Source organism: Poecilia mexicana, unplaced genomic scaffold, assembly GCF_051168715.1.
Source record: "Poecilia mexicana isolate PSO_F unplaced genomic scaffold, ASM5116871v1 scaffold_6, whole genome shotgun sequence".
NCBI classification, from domain to species: domain Eukaryota; kingdom Metazoa; phylum Chordata; class Actinopteri; order Cyprinodontiformes; family Poeciliidae; genus Poecilia; species Poecilia mexicana.
Genome location: NW_028263375.1, coordinates 22842333 through 22863326, shown reverse-complemented (window position 1 = coordinate 22863326; position 20994 = coordinate 22842333). Strand labels below are relative to the sequence as shown.

Genomic DNA, 20994 nt, shown 5'->3' with positions numbered 1-20994 from the left:
GCTTCATTTGAAATGTCAGTTTTTATTAACTCCGGTTAAATTAGTTGAAATGGTTACACAGCCAGCAGCAGGTTATTTCCCCACACGAGGGATTTTGTTAACTAAGCTCCCACTGAACCAGAAGGTACCTGGACGAACACAGAGCCGTACTACTGTAGCACTGAGTTATCAATTCACCATGAGTCTCATGGCTCAGCCAGAACCCACGGAGCCTGGAGTCCTGATGTCAGTCGATGAAGACGTCCAGCTGCACTCCTAGCAACCAAGATGGCTGAAAACAAAACTAGACAGCATCTCAAAGGAAAATTAGTGTGGATTTCTCTCCCAAAAACAAAAAAAACAAAACAAAAATCAGGCCGTTCAAAGGTGCTAAATCAGTAAGAAAGGTAATACTTCAAGTGTAAACATACTGTTTCTCTACCGAGGTGACGAATCATCATAAATAAGGTTAACACTACGTGTGCAGGGGAATCTCAGAGATGTGCCGGACTGGGTCTCCTTCATGGGCGTCGACAAGGTTTTAAGAGTCAAGTGATGGTTTTGGTTCAGCTGTAATGAGATGCAGTTAAATGTTTTAACCAAAGTTTTAAAACATTGGCATTTGTTGCCCCCAAGCAGTAACTACAATACCTAATGACTGCTTCGGATTATTTACAAATGAAAGATTTCTCTTTTCTAGTCTTTAAATTTTAATTGTCAAAATTAGATTAATTTTGCGTTTGATCTCAAAATGCCTCAATCATTCAGAAAAATTTGAATTTTCCACTTTTCCTCCATTGATCTGCAGGACAAATCCTGAAACTTTCTTAACGCATAAAGTAAAAACTTCATCAGATGATAATTTTATGCCTAAATTCCGGAAAAATTCTTCTTTTCCTGTTGGATTCAAAGTAGAGCTGCATGATATTTTAAATCGTCTTTGCAATATCGGCTATCGCATCTGTTGGAAGCAATCACTGGTGGGATTTTATCTTTAAAGTCTCTGGCTTTCGTTTTGTGTTTATCCATATTTAATGAGTTAATGGGTGGACTCTCATTCTTCTGTTTATTGTCAGAAGCCTATAATAAAACTAACACAGTGTGACGAGTCTGTGTGTGTAAAAGGTACAGAAAGAAAAGTGGAAGATTTGGGTTCAAATGTAATCTCGTATTTTATGGAATTTGTGAAACGCTAATTTAAAACTACGACCTCCATCAACTCTGCTGTATAATCTTTAAGGCGGAAAACGTGCCACCAGAAATTCCTATTGGCCAGAAAAAGTCTGTCTTAATTCAGATAAACTGAAGAATTGGGATATTTTGCAGGCAAAACGCCAACATTTCAAAGTGATTTTCCTTTTTTCCTGGTATAAAGTCAAATGAGAATAGATGAAAAAAAATTAAACTAAAAAAAAAAATTCAATCTGCAGAAAAATAATTTTATTATGATTATTATGATCAATAAAGCTAAAACGAATTAACAGTTTTTGTTTTGTTTTTTTAAATTTAGCGTTCAAATATTTTGATTTGTTACAACGTGACAAAAGGAGACCAGAAAATCTTTTTTCACCTCGGGATTAGGAACAATAAAAACTGGAGGTGTTTTTCTCCCAGTCTGGCACATCTCTTCAGTCAGATTGCTACTGGCCTGCAGCTGCAGGCCCGAGCCAGACACGCTTCGACATTAAATAAGCGAACCACCGGCTCCTGACATTTAAACAGAAACATTAAGACACGCACGTTTAACAATAAAAACACTGAGATGCATTCACACGCTTGCATGCCTAGTGGAAATGATAAACTTCTGCTTCACCTTCAGTCATCAGGGTCCTTCATGTGGATCCAAAGCAAAGTGCACGACAGCAACAAAACGTACAGTCCTTCAGTTGTAGAGCGGGTCGGCTCGGGGCGAAGGGGGGCAGACTTGGAGCGTTTCCCAGCGTAAAATGCAGCCGAGTTCATGTAGTGAGGATTCTGCAGGGTTACATCATCAGAAATGAGGGCGAGAGACATGAGACCTACTGTCCAACTACCAAAAAACAAAAAACCACACAGATTTGTCTAATGTGGCATTTGGAAAACGTCCTTCGGATGTTCTGTAATCGCGGCCTGATTTAACAGACGTCAGACCAGGAGGATGTCGACCAGTCTGAGAGATGGAAGCCTACGCAGCAGTGAGGGGGAGGAAGAGGAGGAGGACGAAGAGGAGTGGCGTCACTGGGAGCAGGTCTGAGCCTCCGGGGTCGGCATCCCTCAACCCTCCATCCCAAAGTCCTCTGTGAACTTCTTCACCTTCATCAGGTCCTCGGTGTTGACTGTGGGACGCGTGGTGGACAGAGAGCGCAACATGTCCGACTGCAGAGGAGGAAGAAAAAGAAGATGATGATGATTCACTGCCACTTCCTGCTCCAAAATCTCACCTTGATGATTTATCTGGATCAAGGGTCAGGCATGTTTCGACTCCCAGCTGCTGCAAAATAAAACTCGCCTGGAACCACAGCAAAATGTTTTATTATTAAAGCTACGAAAATGAAACTAAAATTATTTCTGTTTTCAGATTTTAGGACAAAATGATTCCCCTAGTGGAAAAGAGCCTCTTCTGTGAAAACAGAAAATGAAGAAAGGTAGGCAACATAATTTAAAGTTACTTTTAAAAGTCTGTTGTAATTTTGTTTTTTGTTTTTTTAATAAGAATTTTGCATAAAAACTTACAGAATAAAAAAATACTGAAACGACCATTTCTTCTTGATTCCATAATAACAAACATTTAGTTTTTGGTGACGGATTCAATTGGAACGTCTGAAAATTTTAATTTTTATTTCAGTAATTTAATACAGAAAACTCATCATTGGTCATTACTTAACGTCACTTCATGTCTAAAGAGTCTTACAAAGTTAATTTATTTCTTTTAGTAAACTTGTATCTTATGTTTAATTTACCTATAATTGTTTATAACCTAGTGGTTGCTAAATTATTAGCAATTCATTTTAAAATTTATTGTAATTTTTTAAGTGCATCAGTTTTTAAAAACTCTTAGTTATCAATTTGATCTCCCTGCAGTTTAAATACAGCATGACAACAGGAATCCAGGCTTATTTTTGCCACTATGCACGGTGATAGAAGAATAATGTAAAGAGTGGCGTCTTAGGGTCATCCTGTCTCCATGACAACCACCAGCAGGGGCCCATTTTCTGTTCAATAGGGTCCAAGTTTTCTCAGAATTTCTTTCTGTTTTAACATGTAAAGCTTTTGTTTAAAACCATAAAGGCTCAAGATAAAAGAAGAGACGATAATCCAGATTACTTGTCTAAATCTAAATAGAAACGGTTCGGAAATCAATCACAGATATAAATATAGTACAGGAAGCCTGTGAGTTTAGCTAAAACAAAAGAAATCGATGATAAACATTGATTTACTTCAAGGTTTCAAACATATTTTTCGTCGTCGTCTCTCACCATGCAAACTATGGGCTCCAGTAGCTTATCACTAGGCACATCCATCCAGGTCATCTCTATGGCTGCAGGATCTCCAGGGGAACACGGGGTCAACAGGTCATCCACCATCACCTGGTTGTTGCTTCGGGACGGACCACAAACCTGCAGGGAAACAACGAAAAAACAAAACAGAGACTCCTTTTCAGAAATGAAAACCATTCAACCTGAACTCTAGATTAGAGATCTGAAACATCAAACATGACATCCAGGAGGTCGGCGGTTCACGCCGCTTCTGAGCCTTTGTACCTTTTTAAAGTGAGTAGCCGACTGGACTTTCCTGACCGGCTGCATGAGCGCGTCCCGAACGATGATGCTGATGTCGGCGCCCGAGTAGCCGTCCGTTTTGCGCGCGAGCTCGCGGAGGTCGGCGTCGCTCAGGCTGTGTGGCGTGTTGCCAAGGTGAAGTCGGAACATCTGGGCTCGGGCCGGCTCCTCCGGGAGAGGGATGTAGATCCTCTTCTCGAATCTGATCCCACAGAGAACGACTTTAACGGGACATTCAGCAGAGCTGGGAGGAAAAACTCTGGCTGCTGACGCTTAGGAATCAAACTACACACAACGGTCAACCAAAGACTTTAATGGTCATATCCTTCAACTACTCCTGGTTATTTCATGGTTCATATCTTTTGCAGATTTTATAAAATTCCTCTTAAAAGTTTAAGAAAAAAACAAAAACAAAACACTGGCCCACTCGCTCTGAGGGTTCCCAATCCGACCCTAATTCCAGAATGTAATCTAATATTGTAGCTAACACCTCACACCTTGCTGTTATCACACTATAATGTTATAAAAACATGATGGTGACCCACAACCACTAGCATAATCTATATATGCTTTAGCTAACTATAAACTGCTCTGCAGTTGATGAGATAAAAACTGTTTTTCTTCCTGTTTATATTCTTCAACTTATGATAAGCAGAAAGTTTTTCTTTGAAAGAAGATTGCAGACTGTTTTGTTTTTTCAATGTTTCTCCTCATTAAATTTTTGGGTTTTTTCACACTGTAGAGTGGATGCTATCATTATTATTTTCGCTAGTTTTAGCTTATGTGACCTTTAAGCAGAATGAATTTCTAATATTCCTTGGGTGGAATTCTTCATTCTTCTGCAGTTTTTCCATTTGCATTTTACAGGATTTTGCTTTATTCTACTGCTTCTGCCCATTTCTTACTTCTCTGCACGTCTTCTGCCGTTGACGTTAGATGCTTCTGCAATTGTCACTAAAAATATTCAGCGTTCAGCTGCACTTTCGCAGGAAATGCTTTTTTGTTTTTCTAGTTGCCCACTGCACTTTATATTTGGAGATACTGTTTTTAAACATTTAAAACTCGACCGTCACCATTTTATCATTTACATCCTGGTGTTGCAGTTAATGTGTAAGCCTGAGGGTGAGCTCACTTTTTTTATTTAGGATATTTTCCTTTAACAGGTTTTGTCTGTCAGTTGAATTATACAAGAAATGCGTCACTTTACATGTCAAAAGAGCTTTAAAATGATCTATTGTAATTACAGAGCCCAGGCATGTTAAACAGGCGTGTTCCCTTTAAGAGGTACAACTTTTGTTATCTTAGATGCATTTACATCCCTGCATGTGTTTAAAGACGCACCAGTTCAGTTAATAGAAGTTATGCTTTCTGCTATAATTACAAAGTTACATCTCATCTTACTCGTACGTTCAAACATGAAACTGTCTGGTTGAGTGATCCTGGTTAGAAAATATTTTGTTAATAACCCAAAATGGTTACAAGTGTGACAAACCTGAACAAGAAGCCCACCAGAAGCCAAGCTAACAGTTATGAAGTAATGATGTTCTGACCTTCTGCGAATGGCAGCGTCCAGCACCCAGGGGATGTTGGTGGCTCCAAGCACCAAAATACCATCGTTATTGTTGCCAACACCTAAAATAAGTTGTGGTTAACATCTACACAGGCTCTGTTGTTGGGTGACTACATGTTATTATTGTAATAGCTAGGATTCATGTTCAAACTAAACATTGAATAAATGTCAAGGGGTAATCTTTTCTGGCGCAGCTCCTGACCTTGCATCTGGACCAGAAACTCTGTCTTGATGCGTCGCGCCGCCTCGCTCTCGTTCTCGTTCCGGGAGCCGCACAGCGAGTCCACTTCGTCGATGAAGATGATCGAAGGTTTGTGCTGACGAGCCAGATCGAACAGGTTCTTCACCAGCCTGACGGAAGACGGACAGAAACATTCAATCTGCAGCTGCTGCGGATCCGTCCGTGTCCGTAACGCTGCGTTGATGCAAAACTTACTTCTCGCTCTCTCCCAGCCACTTGGACATGAGGTCAGAGGACGACACGGAGAAGAAGGTGGAGTTGTTGGCCTCGGTGGCCACGGCCTTAGCCAGGTAGGACTTCCCCGTCCCTGGAGGACCGAACAGAAGGATGCCTCTCCACGGAGTCCGCTTGCCTGAGAGAGAAGAGACGCTGCAGTGAAATAAAACTTTCAAACCAGGCTTGAGGGCTTTTTAACCCACTGAAGCGTTACATCGGTTGCTACAGAAACAGTCGGATGTTGGGAAGATCAAACCTGTGAAGAGGTGAGGGAACTTGATGGGCAGGATAACGGCTTCCTTCAAAGCTTCTTTTGCTCCCTCCAGTCCAGCAACGTCGTTCCACCTTACGTTGGGCTTCTCCATCACAATGGCACCTGGAAAACACAAACACACCTCAGAAAGATGAGAAATCCGATGCACAGCTTGTTCGTGACGCTACAAAACAAATAACAAAAGCCTATCAGCATGAAGAAACTAACAGTAGAGAATTTTCTACATTTTAATATTTTTTTTATCCTGATAAATGGGGTAACAAAAGTAGAACTTGTCACAAACTAGCATCAGTAAAGCGGCATGAGAGTCTCTGGCAGCTCAGTCAACAACTCCAATATTAAACATCAGTCATGATTTGGAAGATGAGCCAAAAGATGCCATCGGGGTGATGTTGCTGCTTTATAAATATAGTCAGATGCACAGTTTGTTGTTTTTTCTATGGTAGATAAAAATCTCTGCCAGTCGACTGACCCATAAGTTGCTCCTGCAGTTTCTTCTTCTCTGGGTTTTCTCCCTCACTGTCGCTGTCGCTCCTTGAAAACAAACAGAAAGTAAAATGACGTCAAAGCCGCGTTAGTTGCAGCACTTCGTCACCTCGCTCACGTCGCCTCAAAGCTTCCCACGTCTCACATCACGGCCACAAACTTTAACTGACCTTATTGTGATTTTCATGTGATAGACAAACACAAAGCTGTGCATTAAATACAAGAAATCGGTACAAACGGATAAAAATCTAAAAAGTGTTGAGTGCATTTGTATTCAGCCTCCCTGGGTCAGTATTTTGCAGAATCCCGTGTTTCGGGTTCGTTTCAAACGGCTTTCAATACCCAGATTTCCCCCCATTTAAGCTTTGTCATGTTGGATAGAGAGCGTTTGTGAATATTGATTTTCAAGTCTTGCCACAGATTCTCAACTGAATTTCGGTCTGGGCTTTGACTAGGCCATTCTAGCAAATGAATAAGCATCCCACTGCAACACCAGCTTTATGTTTAGGGCCGTGGTTCTGCTAGAAACCAAAAGTCCAACACAGTTTCAAACAGATTTTCTTCCAGGATCGACCGGGAATAAGCTCCAACTATTTTCTCTCTAACAGGTTTCACAGAAGAAAAGCATCCCCACAGCATAATGCTGCCACCAGCATGTTTTAACATGGGGATGGCAGCTTTTCAGAGTTCTGTGAGAAAGTCAAAGCTTTTAACTTCTCCACATCTTCATCCCTGACCTGTCTGCTGAGTTTCTCTGCCTTCATGATGTCATTTGTCTACCAATTTTCTCTAACAAACCTCCAAGGCCAGAAACAGAACAGCTGCATTCATAATGAGAGTGGATTACACACAGATGTACTCTGCTTACAAATTACCTGACTTCTGCTGGACACTGTTTTTTTTTTTTCTAAAGTTGTTTCCTTATAAGCGGAGGGGGGCAATAAAAAATGAAAAATTTACATCACATCTGTAAATTTAAAAACCATGTATCTTTTTCCTTTCACTTCCCAGGTTTTGGCTACTCTGTGTTGGCCCATCACATAAAATCCAAACAAATTCCACTGAAGTTTTGTTGCAGGAATTGAATAAAATCTGAAAAAGCTCCAGGGGTGTGAATACTTCAGCGAGGCACCGAGAACTCTGGGTGCTTTAAGGAGAGAGAGACAACGTACTTGTCATTGCTCTGCGCCTCCTTGACGGGCTTCTTGCCCTGCTTGTCTTTGTTCTTCAGATAGTCTTTGAGTTTCTCTGCTCTGTCCAGGTACTGCATGCACTTGGCTCGTATGCTCTCCTTGGCCTTGTCGCTGTGGGCCTCATCTGGACACAGTGACCATCACACAGCAACGTGAAGAACACGGCACCTGCAGAGGCAGGCAAATTGACGGGACGCAATACTCACACTTGATGGCATGCAGGAAGTATTCCACAGCATGCTGGTACAATCGCAAAGCCTCCTCATAATTCTTCGCTTTGTCCTCCTCTGTGGCTTTGGTGACGAGATCAATCGCTTTCTGCAGCAGATTTGGAAATACAATTTCAGAGGATGAACGCTGGATAGACTGAGAGTTCAAACTGTTAGCCTAGAATCTCAGCCTGCTTCTCCAATTTAAAGTTTGAAAAGATTTTTCGTATTATCCCCAATTTCCACTTTGGCTCTAATCCTTTTTATGACCTTGTTAACTTTTCACAAATTATGAGAAACTATCTTCCAGATCAAACCACAATCCCATTAGACCATGAGTATATTACGCGAGATGTCCAATTTGAGTCAGTCAAGACAGGAGTCCTGCATGTCTTAGATATTTCCAGCTTCACTGCTAGGTGTTACATTCCCTGATGTCGCACATGTTGAAAAAGCTGCGCAAAGGGAATAAATCTATTACAAACAGAGCACTTGTGTCATGACGACTAGAATTGGACGCTGTCCTCTTACAGCATCAAATGTCAAAGTAAGTCCAAAAAGACCTGAAGGAGGAGGTCTGAGGTTAAAACTGTAACGGTGGGGCAAAAGGACCAGAAGGCAGCTAAATACAAACACAGCAGAGATTCTGTCCAAACACATGTTTTCTTTCATTTACATCAAATTCTGACTGCGCCATCTTGAATGTTGTAGCTGAATTTAAGGCTCGTCTTGACTGTTCAGTTTTAGCAAACCTCTGTAGCATCGTTTATCCCACGTAGACTTTGTTGTACAAAGCGGTGTTTTGAGCTACAGTCACAAACCAGTCTGCCCAGTATCCCCTGACATCAGCAAGACTTTGTCATCGACACAACTGTCGTTTACTGGACATTTTCTCTGTAAACCAGGGAAATTATTCTGCTTAAAGGTTATGTTGGACAAAAAAAGAGATGTTGGACATAATTTTACCAAAACAAACCCTGAAATTCTTGCTGTGCAAGATAAACCTCACATTTATTTACCCTTAAAGAGAAATGTAATGTGAACTCATATTGTTCTGCTACAAGAAATTTATTTGTGCAACTTTTTTGTGGTTCCAGGTTATTGACAGATGGATTACAAATGTCAAAATTTGTGATTTGTGGTCAGAGTTGCAGGAAAAAGACAAAAAAAAAAAAAAAAGCAAAACTGTTGAACAAAGTTTGTGACCTCTGAATCTTAAATGACAAACAATCCATTTTATTTACTTTATATGATAAATAGTTTTGGGTAGCACCTGCAGCAATACATATATACTTCAAATGATTATGGAAGGTGAGCAGCATAGACATAATCATGCATTTATGTCTATGGTGTGTAGTATTTAAGTCTTTTGTTTTGGTTTTGAATCAAGTAAAATCGACTACTAAAATCTAGAATTCATCCGGCGATACTAAATAGTTTTAGTAATAAGATATAAACCAATAAAAAGGCTTGAAGAAAAACGTTCATTGTTATAATTGCACAGAACCAGGCTGGTTTAAACTCAAAGGTTAGCTCTGCTAGGGCTACTGGCTAACATTGAAACGTACCTGTAGTGTTGACGTTGTCATTTCATCTCACTTTTCGGCTCCCCGGCCACAGCTTTATCTTCTTATCCCTCCACACAGGTGAACCCTTAATTTTTTTTTGTTTGTGACAGTATGTTTACGATAAACTGGCCGTTAGTGACATGACAAGAACAGAGCAGCGGCTAAAGCGCTAGCAACAACAACACTGCAGCTTCAGACAAGCTGGTTGACACGAGAAAAGCTTCCGGTTCAAGTTTTCAAAGCACTACAGAAAAGCCTCCAAACGGAGGTAGTTCTTCTTAAAAGAAACACATCTTTGGACAATTATGTACATTTTGTTGAAAAAAAATACTAGCGCTAATCTACACACTAATACCAACGATAAAGATGTTGGTAATATATGGGTAATTTGAAGCCAAGGAATCATTAGATCAGGTTAATTAAAGCAAACTTGATAGCTGCCAAGGTCAGTTAAGTTACTGCCACCTAGCGTCGAATTTTGGGTATTACACTCAATTTCAACTCTGATCAAAAATACTTTATTAATCCCAAAGGGAAATTAAATGTTGTATCTCATTAATTTAAATTCTTCAAAAAATTATTGAAGATAGTGATGGTTGTTAGCAGAAAAAAATCTTCTGCAGCAGTCTGTGCTGCATGGAAAGCATAAAGCGAAGGTCTCCACAGAAACACAAATGTATAATTTTAAAAAGTAACAAAAAAAAATGTAAACATCTAATGCGTAAAATGTAATACATTAAATATCTAGCAGTGTGCAAATGTAATACATTTTTGTCGTCCACTAACAAAATTTAGAGTAAAGCATGTTCTTCAGGGTTTTAGTATTTTTAAAGGCTTTTAGAGTTATCAGCTTTTCAGCACAGCTATGTGGCAGCCGGCAGCCGCATGAACAGCTTCCTTCCACCATATCTTGTAAAATCCCTTGGACAAGCCATTAAATCTGAAATTACCAACTTGTACTGTTATGCGAGTGTAGAATTATCGCTTTGTCATTTACGCTCCAGGTTTTATCCAATCTTTGTGCAGGAACCTCCTGTGCCGCACTAAGAAAAACAGAATCATCTTTATTTGCCAGCCTTGTGCACACAAAAAAAGGTATTCGACCTTGGCTCTGTTTTGCTCTCAGACATCTGAAATATAAAATATATATGCACTATTTTCACAAAAGGTAAGACCAGATTTCATTGGCGAAAATTTGCATGGCATCAATCTGGGTTCATGGGTGGGGAAGAAACAGCCCCCTTTCTGGTCTGTTTCTAAACAGTTTGTGTCCAGGATGTGTGGGGTCCCTATTAATGTTAGCTAACCTCTTCCTGACCTTTGACCTGCACAAGACCTGGATGGAGGGAAGGTCACCTCTCACGAGTTTCCGATGGGAAATGTCTGGGTGGTGCAAACAGGCAGAGCAAGGAGAGCATAAATAAGAAAGAAGCTCATGAGAAGTTTGAATTTTGCCACAGTCCATTATGTGGAATAACATACTTTTTAAATGTGAAAACCTTCAAGTGATCTGAAAACTTTAGAAAAGCTGTACCGTGTATGTATGAGCAACCTCCCACAAGGTGGAACGGGCTTCTACTTAAGAAGCCCGTTCCACCTTTACTATTACGTTTGTGTTCAACTAAAGTTGAACATCTCCAATTACAAAGTGAAATCAAAAACCACAACAAGACAAAAACATTCAATTTACAGTTTTATTGATATTTACACTTAAAGTAACTACATTGGTATTGTACATTGTATACTGTATTTTGGAAGGATATCTAAAATACTTTGCATATGACAAGTTGTTGCAGCAGCACTGTCATTTTTCAGTCTTATGATTGTGTAGGACGCAAGCTGCCACATATAATACCTTTGGTTTGATAAAACCCTTTCTTTGAAGCGTTAATTTGCATAGACAGGAACGCCGTGATTTCATAAGAAGAAAAAAAGAGAGGAAGAAGGTTAAAGTGTACATTCAAAGGTTTAAAGGGGTTTGCCAGATGAGTGCATCAATTTAAAACAGGAAAACCTGAAGCTTATTGAGTAAATTAACATAATTATAAGGTCATGGCTACATAAGCAGACGTAACATCAACAGCCTCAAGAACAATCTTTACTGTACGCTCAACAATGTAGCAGGAATTCATTTATGCCGAGTGGAATAAGGGAAGTAGAGTCTACTTCTGTTTAAGCACCGTTAACGTTAACTTCTTTTGAATGAGGACTAAAAAAAGTTTAAAAAAGGAACTGGACAGTCAGGCCGGACAGACCTTGTTCTGAGAACAGAGAGGTTGGTCTTGTTTTCCTGCAGTGCACAGTCGGTGGACACAAAGGGACATTGTCCAAGGTCTAAAAGAACTGAGGCTTCACTGAGGGGAACTTCAGAAACATGAACCAGTCCCAGATGATGCCTGTGTGTAAATGATAATCATACTAAATTTGTACACCTTGGCACCATTGATGAAGCTCGTTTCCACATCTCACCGTCTTTAGCATGCCCTTATTTATCCTAATTTACAGACTAAAAAGACCACAAAGCCTTTAGACATCAACAGTTGTATATAAACGGTGACAGAGCTTTATTCAGAGCATGCTGCTCAAGTCTAGATTGTTTTAATATCGTGTTATATGTCATATTGTCCTAATTTTATCAGCATTTTAAGTTGAGGACTATGATACCCAAATTAAACTCACCTTTACCAGGGACTAGTTTAAGTTTAAAATCTGCTCAAAGCTAGGTTCAGCTAGCATTCAGTCGAGTAATAGCTTGACTGATGCTACATTATCTTTTTACTGAGATTTTTAATAAGAACTTTTAAATGTTTTTTTTGTGTGGAAATTATTCAAATTTAAATTACAAAACGGAGTAAAAGTCTTTTAAAACATTCATGGCTTTGATCAAATAAAAGGTCCTGCTAAAAGCTAAACTTCTAGTTGAACTAGCCTAGCTTAGCATGAATGATAAACTCTGGAAAAAACTCTTACTTGTCAGGTTAGGCAACTTTATATGGTCTATATAACATAAGTAAAGCAGTATGTTATATTTCAAAATAACATAACAGACTAGCAATGTATTTTAAGTAAATTTACAGTTAAGATCAGTATCTGTTTTTATGAGAGCAATAAAAATCATTTATCTTTTAAACAGTTCATTTTAGAGAAACGTGTCCTTTTTACAATTACACAGACAGTAAAATGAGCTTTTGTTGATATTATGACTTTTTGTTGTATTTGAAAACACACTTTTAAAACTGATGTTACTTAGGGATAAGCCTGATTTGAATTTATTAATAATCAGCAACAAGGTTGTAGTTTCAATTATTTCCAATGTAAGGTTGAACAATTGACATTTTCACAAACTTTTGAGGTGATTCATCCTGAAAACGACTACTTTTAAAGGTATATATTTTTTTGTGTTGATGGAAAATCTGTGAATTTCGCAGTTGGTGGTGTGAAACGTGGCCAACATTTTTCGTGCGACAAGCTTGTCAAAATCTTTTGCCACTTCGACAAAATAAGAGAGCTTATTTGGATGATCTCTGTCGAGGGAAAAGTAAAGAAAAGTTTAAAATAGGTTTAAGGAAGCGGCTCTTGAAATACATTCATATTTCTGTAGCGTGATGGCATGCAGGTCGGACAAGTCTTTATACCGTAACTCGCTGCAGAAGTTGTAGTAGAGAAGGAGGGGGGAAAAAAAGAAGAGGTAATTTTAAGCAACTTGGATAAAACAGAATGGGGAAAACGGAGAGTTGTAGCTGGAAGAGAAAGTAACTTATCGTCTGATAGTTGATCAGAGAGTCATGCTTTCATGGGAAAGATACACACTTACAAAACACAGTAACATGGTTTACACTATCAGAGTAATACTATTGCTTGTGCATGATCAAAGCTCTTATATCGTGGAGTATAAAAGGAAACCTTATAAAGAGTGTCTTTGACTACAAGTTAAAAAGGCACAGCTGGCGATCCTGATTACAAACAGTAGTTAGGGATAACGTGCGGACCTTGTAGTATGGAGTCACACTGTTTGACTGCATCGTGACTCAAACACCTTCCTAGACAAACACGAGTTAAAAAGAGCCCAGCTGCATGGGAAGGCTGTAATGGAATGATAGGCAGAGTAAAAACAGGGGAAAAAAAATAAAAAAATCAGTTTGTGCTCAACTCTGTGTTTTGTATCTACACAAGCCCTCCTGACTGAGGTTTTTCAGTAAAACCCTTAGAGTGCTGCGGTCTCTCACGTCAGCCCACTACAGCCAGGTTTAAACTTTGCTCTGCGGAATGTGGAGAGATTTTATCAACTCCTGCTTTTTTGCACGTTGATGTAGCTTCCTTAATCCTCCCGACCCGAAGCGAAACGCTTTTTACACCAACTTTGCAGCGCAGATGATTACGAGAGGCTGAGAGGGGGGCGGGGGGTAGGGTGGGAGCCAGAAGGCACATTTCTGAGACAATCAACAAAACGACTCGTGCTTAAAACTTTCCCTGCAGCGCCGCCGGCAGGCCTAACCTCAACCGTGAGTCGAGAAAGTGGGGGGGGAAGGAAATAAAATAAAAAATAAAAAATCGGCTGTAAAATGTAAATCCTTCCGCCTGTGCTGAAGCGAGTCGGCTAGTTCACGTCAGAAGGCCCATGCGGGTGAGCTTGGCTGACAGGAAGGAGTGGAGGACGAAGACCACCGGCTTTGGACCCGAGTGGAGGTCGAACACCTGCGGGGAGGAAGGAGGAAGGAAGGCAGTGAGTAAGACGTTTAAAAACAAAAGGACAATAGCACGGAACAGATGGGACAAATGAAGACAAGGATGTTAAGGTACGACGTGACTTCATTAATCGGTTATCTGCTCTGAAAGGAAGTAACTAAGTTAGCAAGAAAATTATCATATTTTACATGTCAACATTTTTTGTTCAATTTTAAAACAAAGATTTCAAGTTCTATGTTTTATTGGTGTATTAGATCAAAACAGGACAATTGTTAATATGTAGAAGTAGATGGAGACTGGATATATTTCCAACCACATAAATTATATTATAATCAGATTTTTTTAATTATTATTCAAATGACAAGTTATAGAAAAATAACAGAAAAACTATGTAGTTCATTTTTTGTTTTATTTTTTAAACCAGTAATAATTTGAAAATCTTAAAACTGAGAAAACCATTATTTGTTTTCTTGCCTTCACAAAAAATATAGCTAGTTTTTTAAATGTTACTGATCATTCAAAACACAATAAATATTTGTACAACATATTAGAATAAATAAAATCATTTAATGTAATGCGGGACACATGGTTGGTTATTTTTACGCAAAGTTCAGTCTGTTTCTTATGACAAAAGAACAAGAGAGGAAACAAACTTCCTGAAAATGTTCGATGTTCTCCGAGAAATGAATCACAGTCCCTGTCGACTAACAAATCTGAAATGTTTAGTCTGTGGGTTAAATGTTTTGTTGAGCTTAAAGTTGTTTATTCTGTAGAACGACTGGATTTTTGTGAGATCACGGTGATGTTCAAACATTTCATCGTTTTCTCAGCACTTCGTCACAGACTCACAGGAACCGCACAGAGATTATTACTACAGCTTTGTTTTATTTTTATAATTGCGGTTTGCATACAAGATTACCAAGCAACCATGAAAGAGACGAGCCTGGGATGTTTCATTTGTAACGGATGAAGAAAATTAAAGCAATAGGAGAAAATACTGTAAAGACAAAGTGTGAGTTCAGAGAGGGCGAGAGAAATTTTAAACACACAGCCGAAAACTCAGTCTTCGAATGTTTGCTTTGGACCAAAGGCCACACAAAGCAGTTATAAATCAGTCACCGCTTCTGTCTAAGCAAAGTCTTTTTCTACAGAGACGCGCAAAAACAGAGCGAGGGACGTGAAGTGTTATTCAAATCTGATGCGTTATTGTAAACAAAGCAGTGGAAACATGACAGGAGAGTTCAGAAGAGCCCAGCGCTGATCTGTGTATCTGCAAAGCATGAATTAACGTTTCTGACAGCATCTGTAGTATTGTTTATTGGGTTAGAATAAATCGGATAGTGTTACCTGTTTGGATATAAAAAAAATTATTTTCAGCCAAATTTAGGTCATTGCTAATTTTCAGTGGAATTATGTTATATTTTTGGTCTTTGTTTAAATGTTTTTAAGGCTTTGTAAGTAAAAGAAACAACGCTTAGTGAATTTACGTCTTTATTTGGCGTCCTGTGAGGTTTCGTTGATTCATCATGAGTGAGTTGTGTGGAAGGTTTTTGCACTATTTTGTCCTAGTTTTTTGTTGCACAGCTGTGTTGCATATTTTAATCATGTAAAATCCAGACATTCCTCTGACACTGAAAGTGTTTTTCACATCTTAAAATGACATTCACAGGAAAGAGCTGTCATGCTACAATAACTAAAACTGCTTTAAAATATACTCCAAGCCAAATTATCAACAAGAGGCATCAAAACCCATTGAACATGCTAACATTAGCCTAGCACTTTAGCGCACTCATAATGCGGCATGAGCGAGACACGAGTTTAACGAATGTGCAGTCATATTTTTATCGTTACAACTGAGAACAGAGCCATTTACATTCCCAGCAGTGTGTTGTCAGAATATTAGAGGCTTTTCTGACTTTCTTAGGAAAAGCGACTTGGTTGGAACACCAACCGTATCAATATTGGATATTGACGTAGACAAAAAGGTTCAGATTGGTGCATCCCTAATTTTACATTAAGCTGCTGATTTTTCAGGTATATAAAAGAACTATATTAAGATAAAAATACACAACATTTTCTAAACACTCAGCTGTCCTCTAGAAGTAAAGCTGTAAAAAAAATTACCCTGTTCTGAACTCACCATTTCTCCCTCTGGACCAGCAAAGTCAAGGTAAAGATTGCGTATTCCATCGTCGGCAGACATTTTGAGCTTCTCGTAGGGGTACCTGAAGAGAACAGCGCCCCCTGTCTGGTCAGCTGGCTCCCTTGTAATAGTAAAGCCCTTTTCGTAGTGCAGCGTGAGCCGGACGTCCTGCCTGTTCAACGTGCAACCTGTCAGGAAACGGGCAGGTCAAACACAAGAAAATGTCTCAATTCACTTTGATCGGCACCGATTACAAATTCCAGAAAATTAAAAGAAGCCAATTGATCCATAGATCAGTTGAATATACACACACTTTATAAAAACCATAAGCACACCTCCAAAGTTAGCTAGAAAGTAGCTTAAGCACAACTAAAACTTCAACATGTTGAATCACAAAGCTTTAACTTCAGTCCCATAGTATATTTGTGAGCCTAGCTGAAAAGGTATGCGTGAGAGAAAAGGGATCCGCAAACCCGACTCAGGAGGAATGAGCAAAAATGCCAGCTAACTGCTGTGGGAGCACAACCAAAACCTTTGATCATAGTTAATCACTCTCAAAAGCTATTATACCAAATACTGGGGGAATGTAATCTGGAGAATATTTGAAAGAAGTGTTCCGATTGTCAATAAATCTGGCGATCCCAACATATAACAGGAAATGTTTAGTCTAAAGTAATGTCAGATGTATTCGAATATTGAAAATTTAACTAAAGCCTCCTCCCCAAAAGAGTTTATTTTCTATGTAAAACCCAGACAGGCCTGTGCAGACACAAGTCATTTGATCCACAAGCATTTCGCTGTGCAACACTGTATCTCCAGTGACATGAATGTTTCTGCACAGCCGTGTGTTTGTGTAGCAACTGGACAAGGAAGGAGCATTAAAAAAAAAAAAAAAAAAGTCAGAGTCTCTCCATTACGGTTCCGACAGGCAGCTATTGTTCTGCTTGGAGCAAAAACATTCCCTTCTCCTGGCTCTCGCTTGTGCTTTTCCCGACACAGAGCTGCTCTTTCTCTTGAGCTGCGACAAACCGTTGTGGGACAGCTGCTGTCAGACGCTTCCTGTTCAGACTATTTTATGTGACTAATCAATAATTTGAGACTTAAAAAAAAACAACAACAACAAAAAAAAACAATCTAAACATGTATGTTATCCTAAAAAAAAACCCATCATTTCAGTTAACCACAGACGAGAATGACATCATACAGAAAGAAGAACCCACATCCTGTGGTTAAAGATCATCACGCTACGGCAAACAGGTCAGCTGTCTCACATAACCTCAACCAGACGCCGTGCAACACGAGTACGCCGAGATAAACGAGTCTCTAAATCTGAAAAGCGAAATCTCGTCAGGCGTTGCTGAGGTTTGATAAGTAGGAGTTTCTGTTACGAGGTAATCCCCAAGTGCAAATTTCAAGATGGATCAGTGAAATCAAAACTAGAAATGGAAATCTGCCAACTTCTCCTCTGATCTTTGCCTTGAAAATGTCCATATTTTCTCAGTCTTTGTGTCTGACTGAAGCAATATAGCCTTAACGCCACTTCAGAAGCAATATCGTCTCAAGTCATTCCAACCATTCAGACAGATTCCTACTCAGTCACATACATTCAAATCGATCCTACTTACTAAGCAATGCAGACAAGTTACGTTTATATTTAAAATTAGTTGAAAAGTTTTCTACTTCATGTGGCGACGGAGGAGAGGAAAACTCCCCTTTAACAGGAAGAAACCTTCAGCAGAAACCAGATGCTGGCTCTTTAGCTAAACGCAAGTTACTTAAATAATTTGCTGACATTCTTTGCAGTCAAAACAGCAGCACTACAATATATTGTCCAGCTCTACTCCAGATATTTTCCCACTTTACAGGAAGTCAGGAAAGCCTCACCGATGGAGACCTCCTTGATGATCTCAGCCGCGGCGTGCACCCCCTGAACGAGAGCGCGCGTCCACGTGGACAGGTCCCAGTGGGTCTCCACTCTGAAGACGTGTGACTCGATGCCGCGCCCGGTGCCGGTCCGAGTGGCGAACACCAGGTCCGAGCCGTGGGACGGAGAACCCCTGGCGCTGCCGGAGTGAACCAGCCTGAAGAGGGAAACGTAGAACAGGTAAGAAGAGCGAGAGAGAGAGGAAGGAAAGACGTGTCTTCACAAGACTGATGGCATGTTGACATTTGTTTATGTTTTAAAATGACCCTGAACTATTCTCGGCTGAGGGGTTTCTTCTAAGCTAAACGGATCATCCAACCATAATCCAGCCTCTCTTCCTGCAAGAAGGCTGATACTTTGAAACGAATGTGTTTTTATTATTATTATTATTTGTCTTAAAACATTTGCACCTGATTTGGATCCGAGTCTCTGGTTTTGATTGGTTTCTCACATTAAGAACTGAAAAAATGTGCAACCCCTACAGACGGTCAGCTGAGGAAACCAGACAAAAACTGTTGTTTACACAACTAATACATTTATTTAGAGGGAAAGCACTGCATAGCAGCAATTTTGGACACCACGCCTTTTTTTCGTGACAAAAAACTGTCTGAAATATGTGTGAAAAAAAAAAAAAAAAAAACTGCTGTCATTTTTGTACTTTCTGTACAGCACTCTGGTCAACACTACAGATGTTTATAAATGTGCGGTATAAATAAATTTGACCTTGTGGCTGCGATTCACTTGAAATTCAGGGAAACAAGAAGCATTAAAAATGTTTTACAGAAGGAAAACCAATCAGTAAAACACCATTAATATATCGACTTAATTTAGAAAAGCAGAACTCTGCAGCTTCATGTGAGCATCTGGAAACTCAGATACTCACCACTCATTACTGGAAATTAGAGGGAAGTAATAAAGACAGAACAGCTGCAACAGAAAGATTGCTGAAAGTTGGAAAAAAAAAAACAAAAAAAAAAACGGCAGAATAAAAGAGAAAAGGTCTTTCTGTTCTTTTAAACATTTGCTTAAATATCTTTGTCCTACAAAGAATGATCATGATGATTAAATTAGGAAAATGTACTTATTGTCTGCTGGACTTTAGCCCAGCGAATCCATCCTGATGCAATATTCACATTTGTCGTCCGTCTTGGTTTTGGCAGAAAACATAATGCAATGCACCTCAGCAGCTGAAGGTTTAACTCATTCCATCTGAATTCAGGACATTAAAAACCCTTAAAGGGAGAACACTTGCAGCCGCAGCACCTGTCTTTACCTGGTGGCGAGCAGCGGGTGCGTGAGCAGGGGCATGGACCAGGACTCTCTGCTCCACGGCACCGATTCAAACAACAGGATGTCTTTTTCCGTCAGCGCCATGACGACCGGCCTGAACTGCTGCCGTCCGCCTTCCAGCTGAATCTGCAATATCAATTCAAGAAGAGGAATCGAAACGGACACTTTTTAGTTTTGGAGGTTTGCCTGTGGAGTCTGGATGAAATGCAGAGTCAGGAAGAGGATTTAATCGTTTCACACAGAACGGCTCATTTCAAAGTGAATCGCGGTACTGTGTGGAGTCAGAGCTGCAGCGTATTAGGAACAGACTCTTCTGACCTCAGACTGAACTTAATATTTTAGCTTTTTTTTTTTCCCTCAGATCAGCTGGTAATCACACATGTACTATAATTTCACCTTTGCGGTTCTCCAAGGTGCTTCTGTTTCTAAAGTGAAACAAATATGAATAATAAATAAAATTTTTATAGAACTTTTTCGGACATCAACTCAAATATCGGCCACCTTTCATATCAGTCACAATATAAACTTCTATACAATTTAATTATAAGTTGATGTCATAATGTTTATCTTAGCAAACATGTTGCATATTTTAAAATTATTTTTGTCTTGATCAAATGGTTGGAAATAAACTGCATTTTGTGGATTTCACATCTGTGTTCATGTAAGATGCAAATGTGTTGCATATGTTTTATGCATATTGAGAAAAAAATTTACAATATAGTAGTTTTTCCTAACAATTCCCTGACCATCTGGGGATGAAAGTTTAATAAATAAATACAGTGGCTTGCTAAAGTATTCAAACTCTGAGCTTCTCCAGATTGTGTCACATTACAAGCCTACACACTTTCCAGATTTTTATTTGTAAAACAAAACTATATTGTATCGTGTAATTCTTTTTCTTTTTAACTCACAATTGTATACCACTTTTGTGTTGGTCTTTCACATTAAACTACAATGAAATATATTTACGTTTGTGGCTGTAACGTGACAAAATATGGAAAAGTTTAAGTGGTATGAATACGTTTGCAAGCCACTGAAAATGAAATAAAAGCAGAAACAATAAGTCAACTCCCTGTGAGTCAAACGCCACTAAAAATGTGTCTAAGATTTAAAACCCATCACACAGACGCCTCAGAAAGACCCACCCCCGCCCCAAAAACACTGTGTGTGTGAATTTCAGTGCGATAATTATGCAGTGCTGACAGGGTAAAGATGTGTTGATGCAGCAGTCGAGTTCAGCAGCTCACAATCTGACCTGAATCTCGTAAGAGCTCTGGGGAAGAAAAGAAAATGGAGCGTTTTATCTTTCCTTCTTCACTTTAACCGAGTCGCGACTGAACGACGTCAAACCAGACGATGCGATTGTGAAAGTGTCTGCTGTGAATAAGTGGGCTTCACAGGAAACGGCGTAACGCGGCGGAAACTTCCACCTGTGTTTCCTGTTTTACTCCTGCCAA

The 20994-nt window shown here is 39.5% G+C and overlaps 2 protein-coding genes across 2 annotated transcripts in view; both read right to left on the bottom strand.

Moving 5' to 3' along the window:
• Positions 1 to 2: 2 nt before the first annotated feature.
• On the bottom strand, positions 3 to 9798 carry vps4a (vacuolar protein sorting 4 homolog A). Its single transcript, XM_015004731.2, has 11 exons — positions 9495 to 9798; positions 7924 to 8035; positions 7697 to 7841; positions 6511 to 6572; positions 6021 to 6140; positions 5744 to 5900; positions 5510 to 5658; positions 5288 to 5369; positions 3720 to 3939; positions 3435 to 3575; positions 3 to 2334 (listed from the first exon to the last, which is right to left on the bottom strand). Exons 1-11 carry the CDS (start codon positions 9513 to 9515, stop codon positions 2233 to 2235), a joined length of 1311 nt encoding a protein of 436 aa, XP_014860217.2. The 5' UTR covers positions 9516 to 9798; the 3' UTR covers positions 3 to 2232.
• A 1376-nt stretch (positions 9799 to 11174) lies between these two features.
• Positions 11175 to 20994, bottom strand: part of sntb2 (syntrophin, beta 2) — a 28075-nt gene continuing 18255 nt past the window's right edge. Inside the window, exons 4-7 of the mRNA XM_014974311.2 lie at positions 19521 to 19663; positions 18208 to 18404; positions 16321 to 16511; positions 11175 to 14189 (exon numbers count right to left, since the gene is read on the bottom strand). Coding sequence (XP_014829797.2) covers positions 14097 to 14189; positions 16321 to 16511; positions 18208 to 18404; positions 19521 to 19663 — 624 coding nt within the window. The 3' untranslated portion in view covers positions 11175 to 14096. The remainder of the gene's footprint in view (positions 14190 to 16320; positions 16512 to 18207; positions 18405 to 19520; positions 19664 to 20994) is intronic.

Bases quoted from the DNA above. Each gene is read 5' to 3' on its own strand.
- vps4a (XM_015004731.2), bottom strand. From the start codon at position 9,515: ATGACAACGTCAACACTACAG. The intron at 3,940-5,287 runs GTCAGAACATCA...CTGTGGGATCAG, and splicing joins GACGCTGCCATTCGCAGAAG to ATTCGAGAAGAGGATCTACA. The intron at 2,335-3,434 runs GTGAGAGACGAC...CCTCCTCTGCAG, and splicing joins TGGAGCCCATAGTTTGCATG to TCGGACATGTTGCGCTCTCT.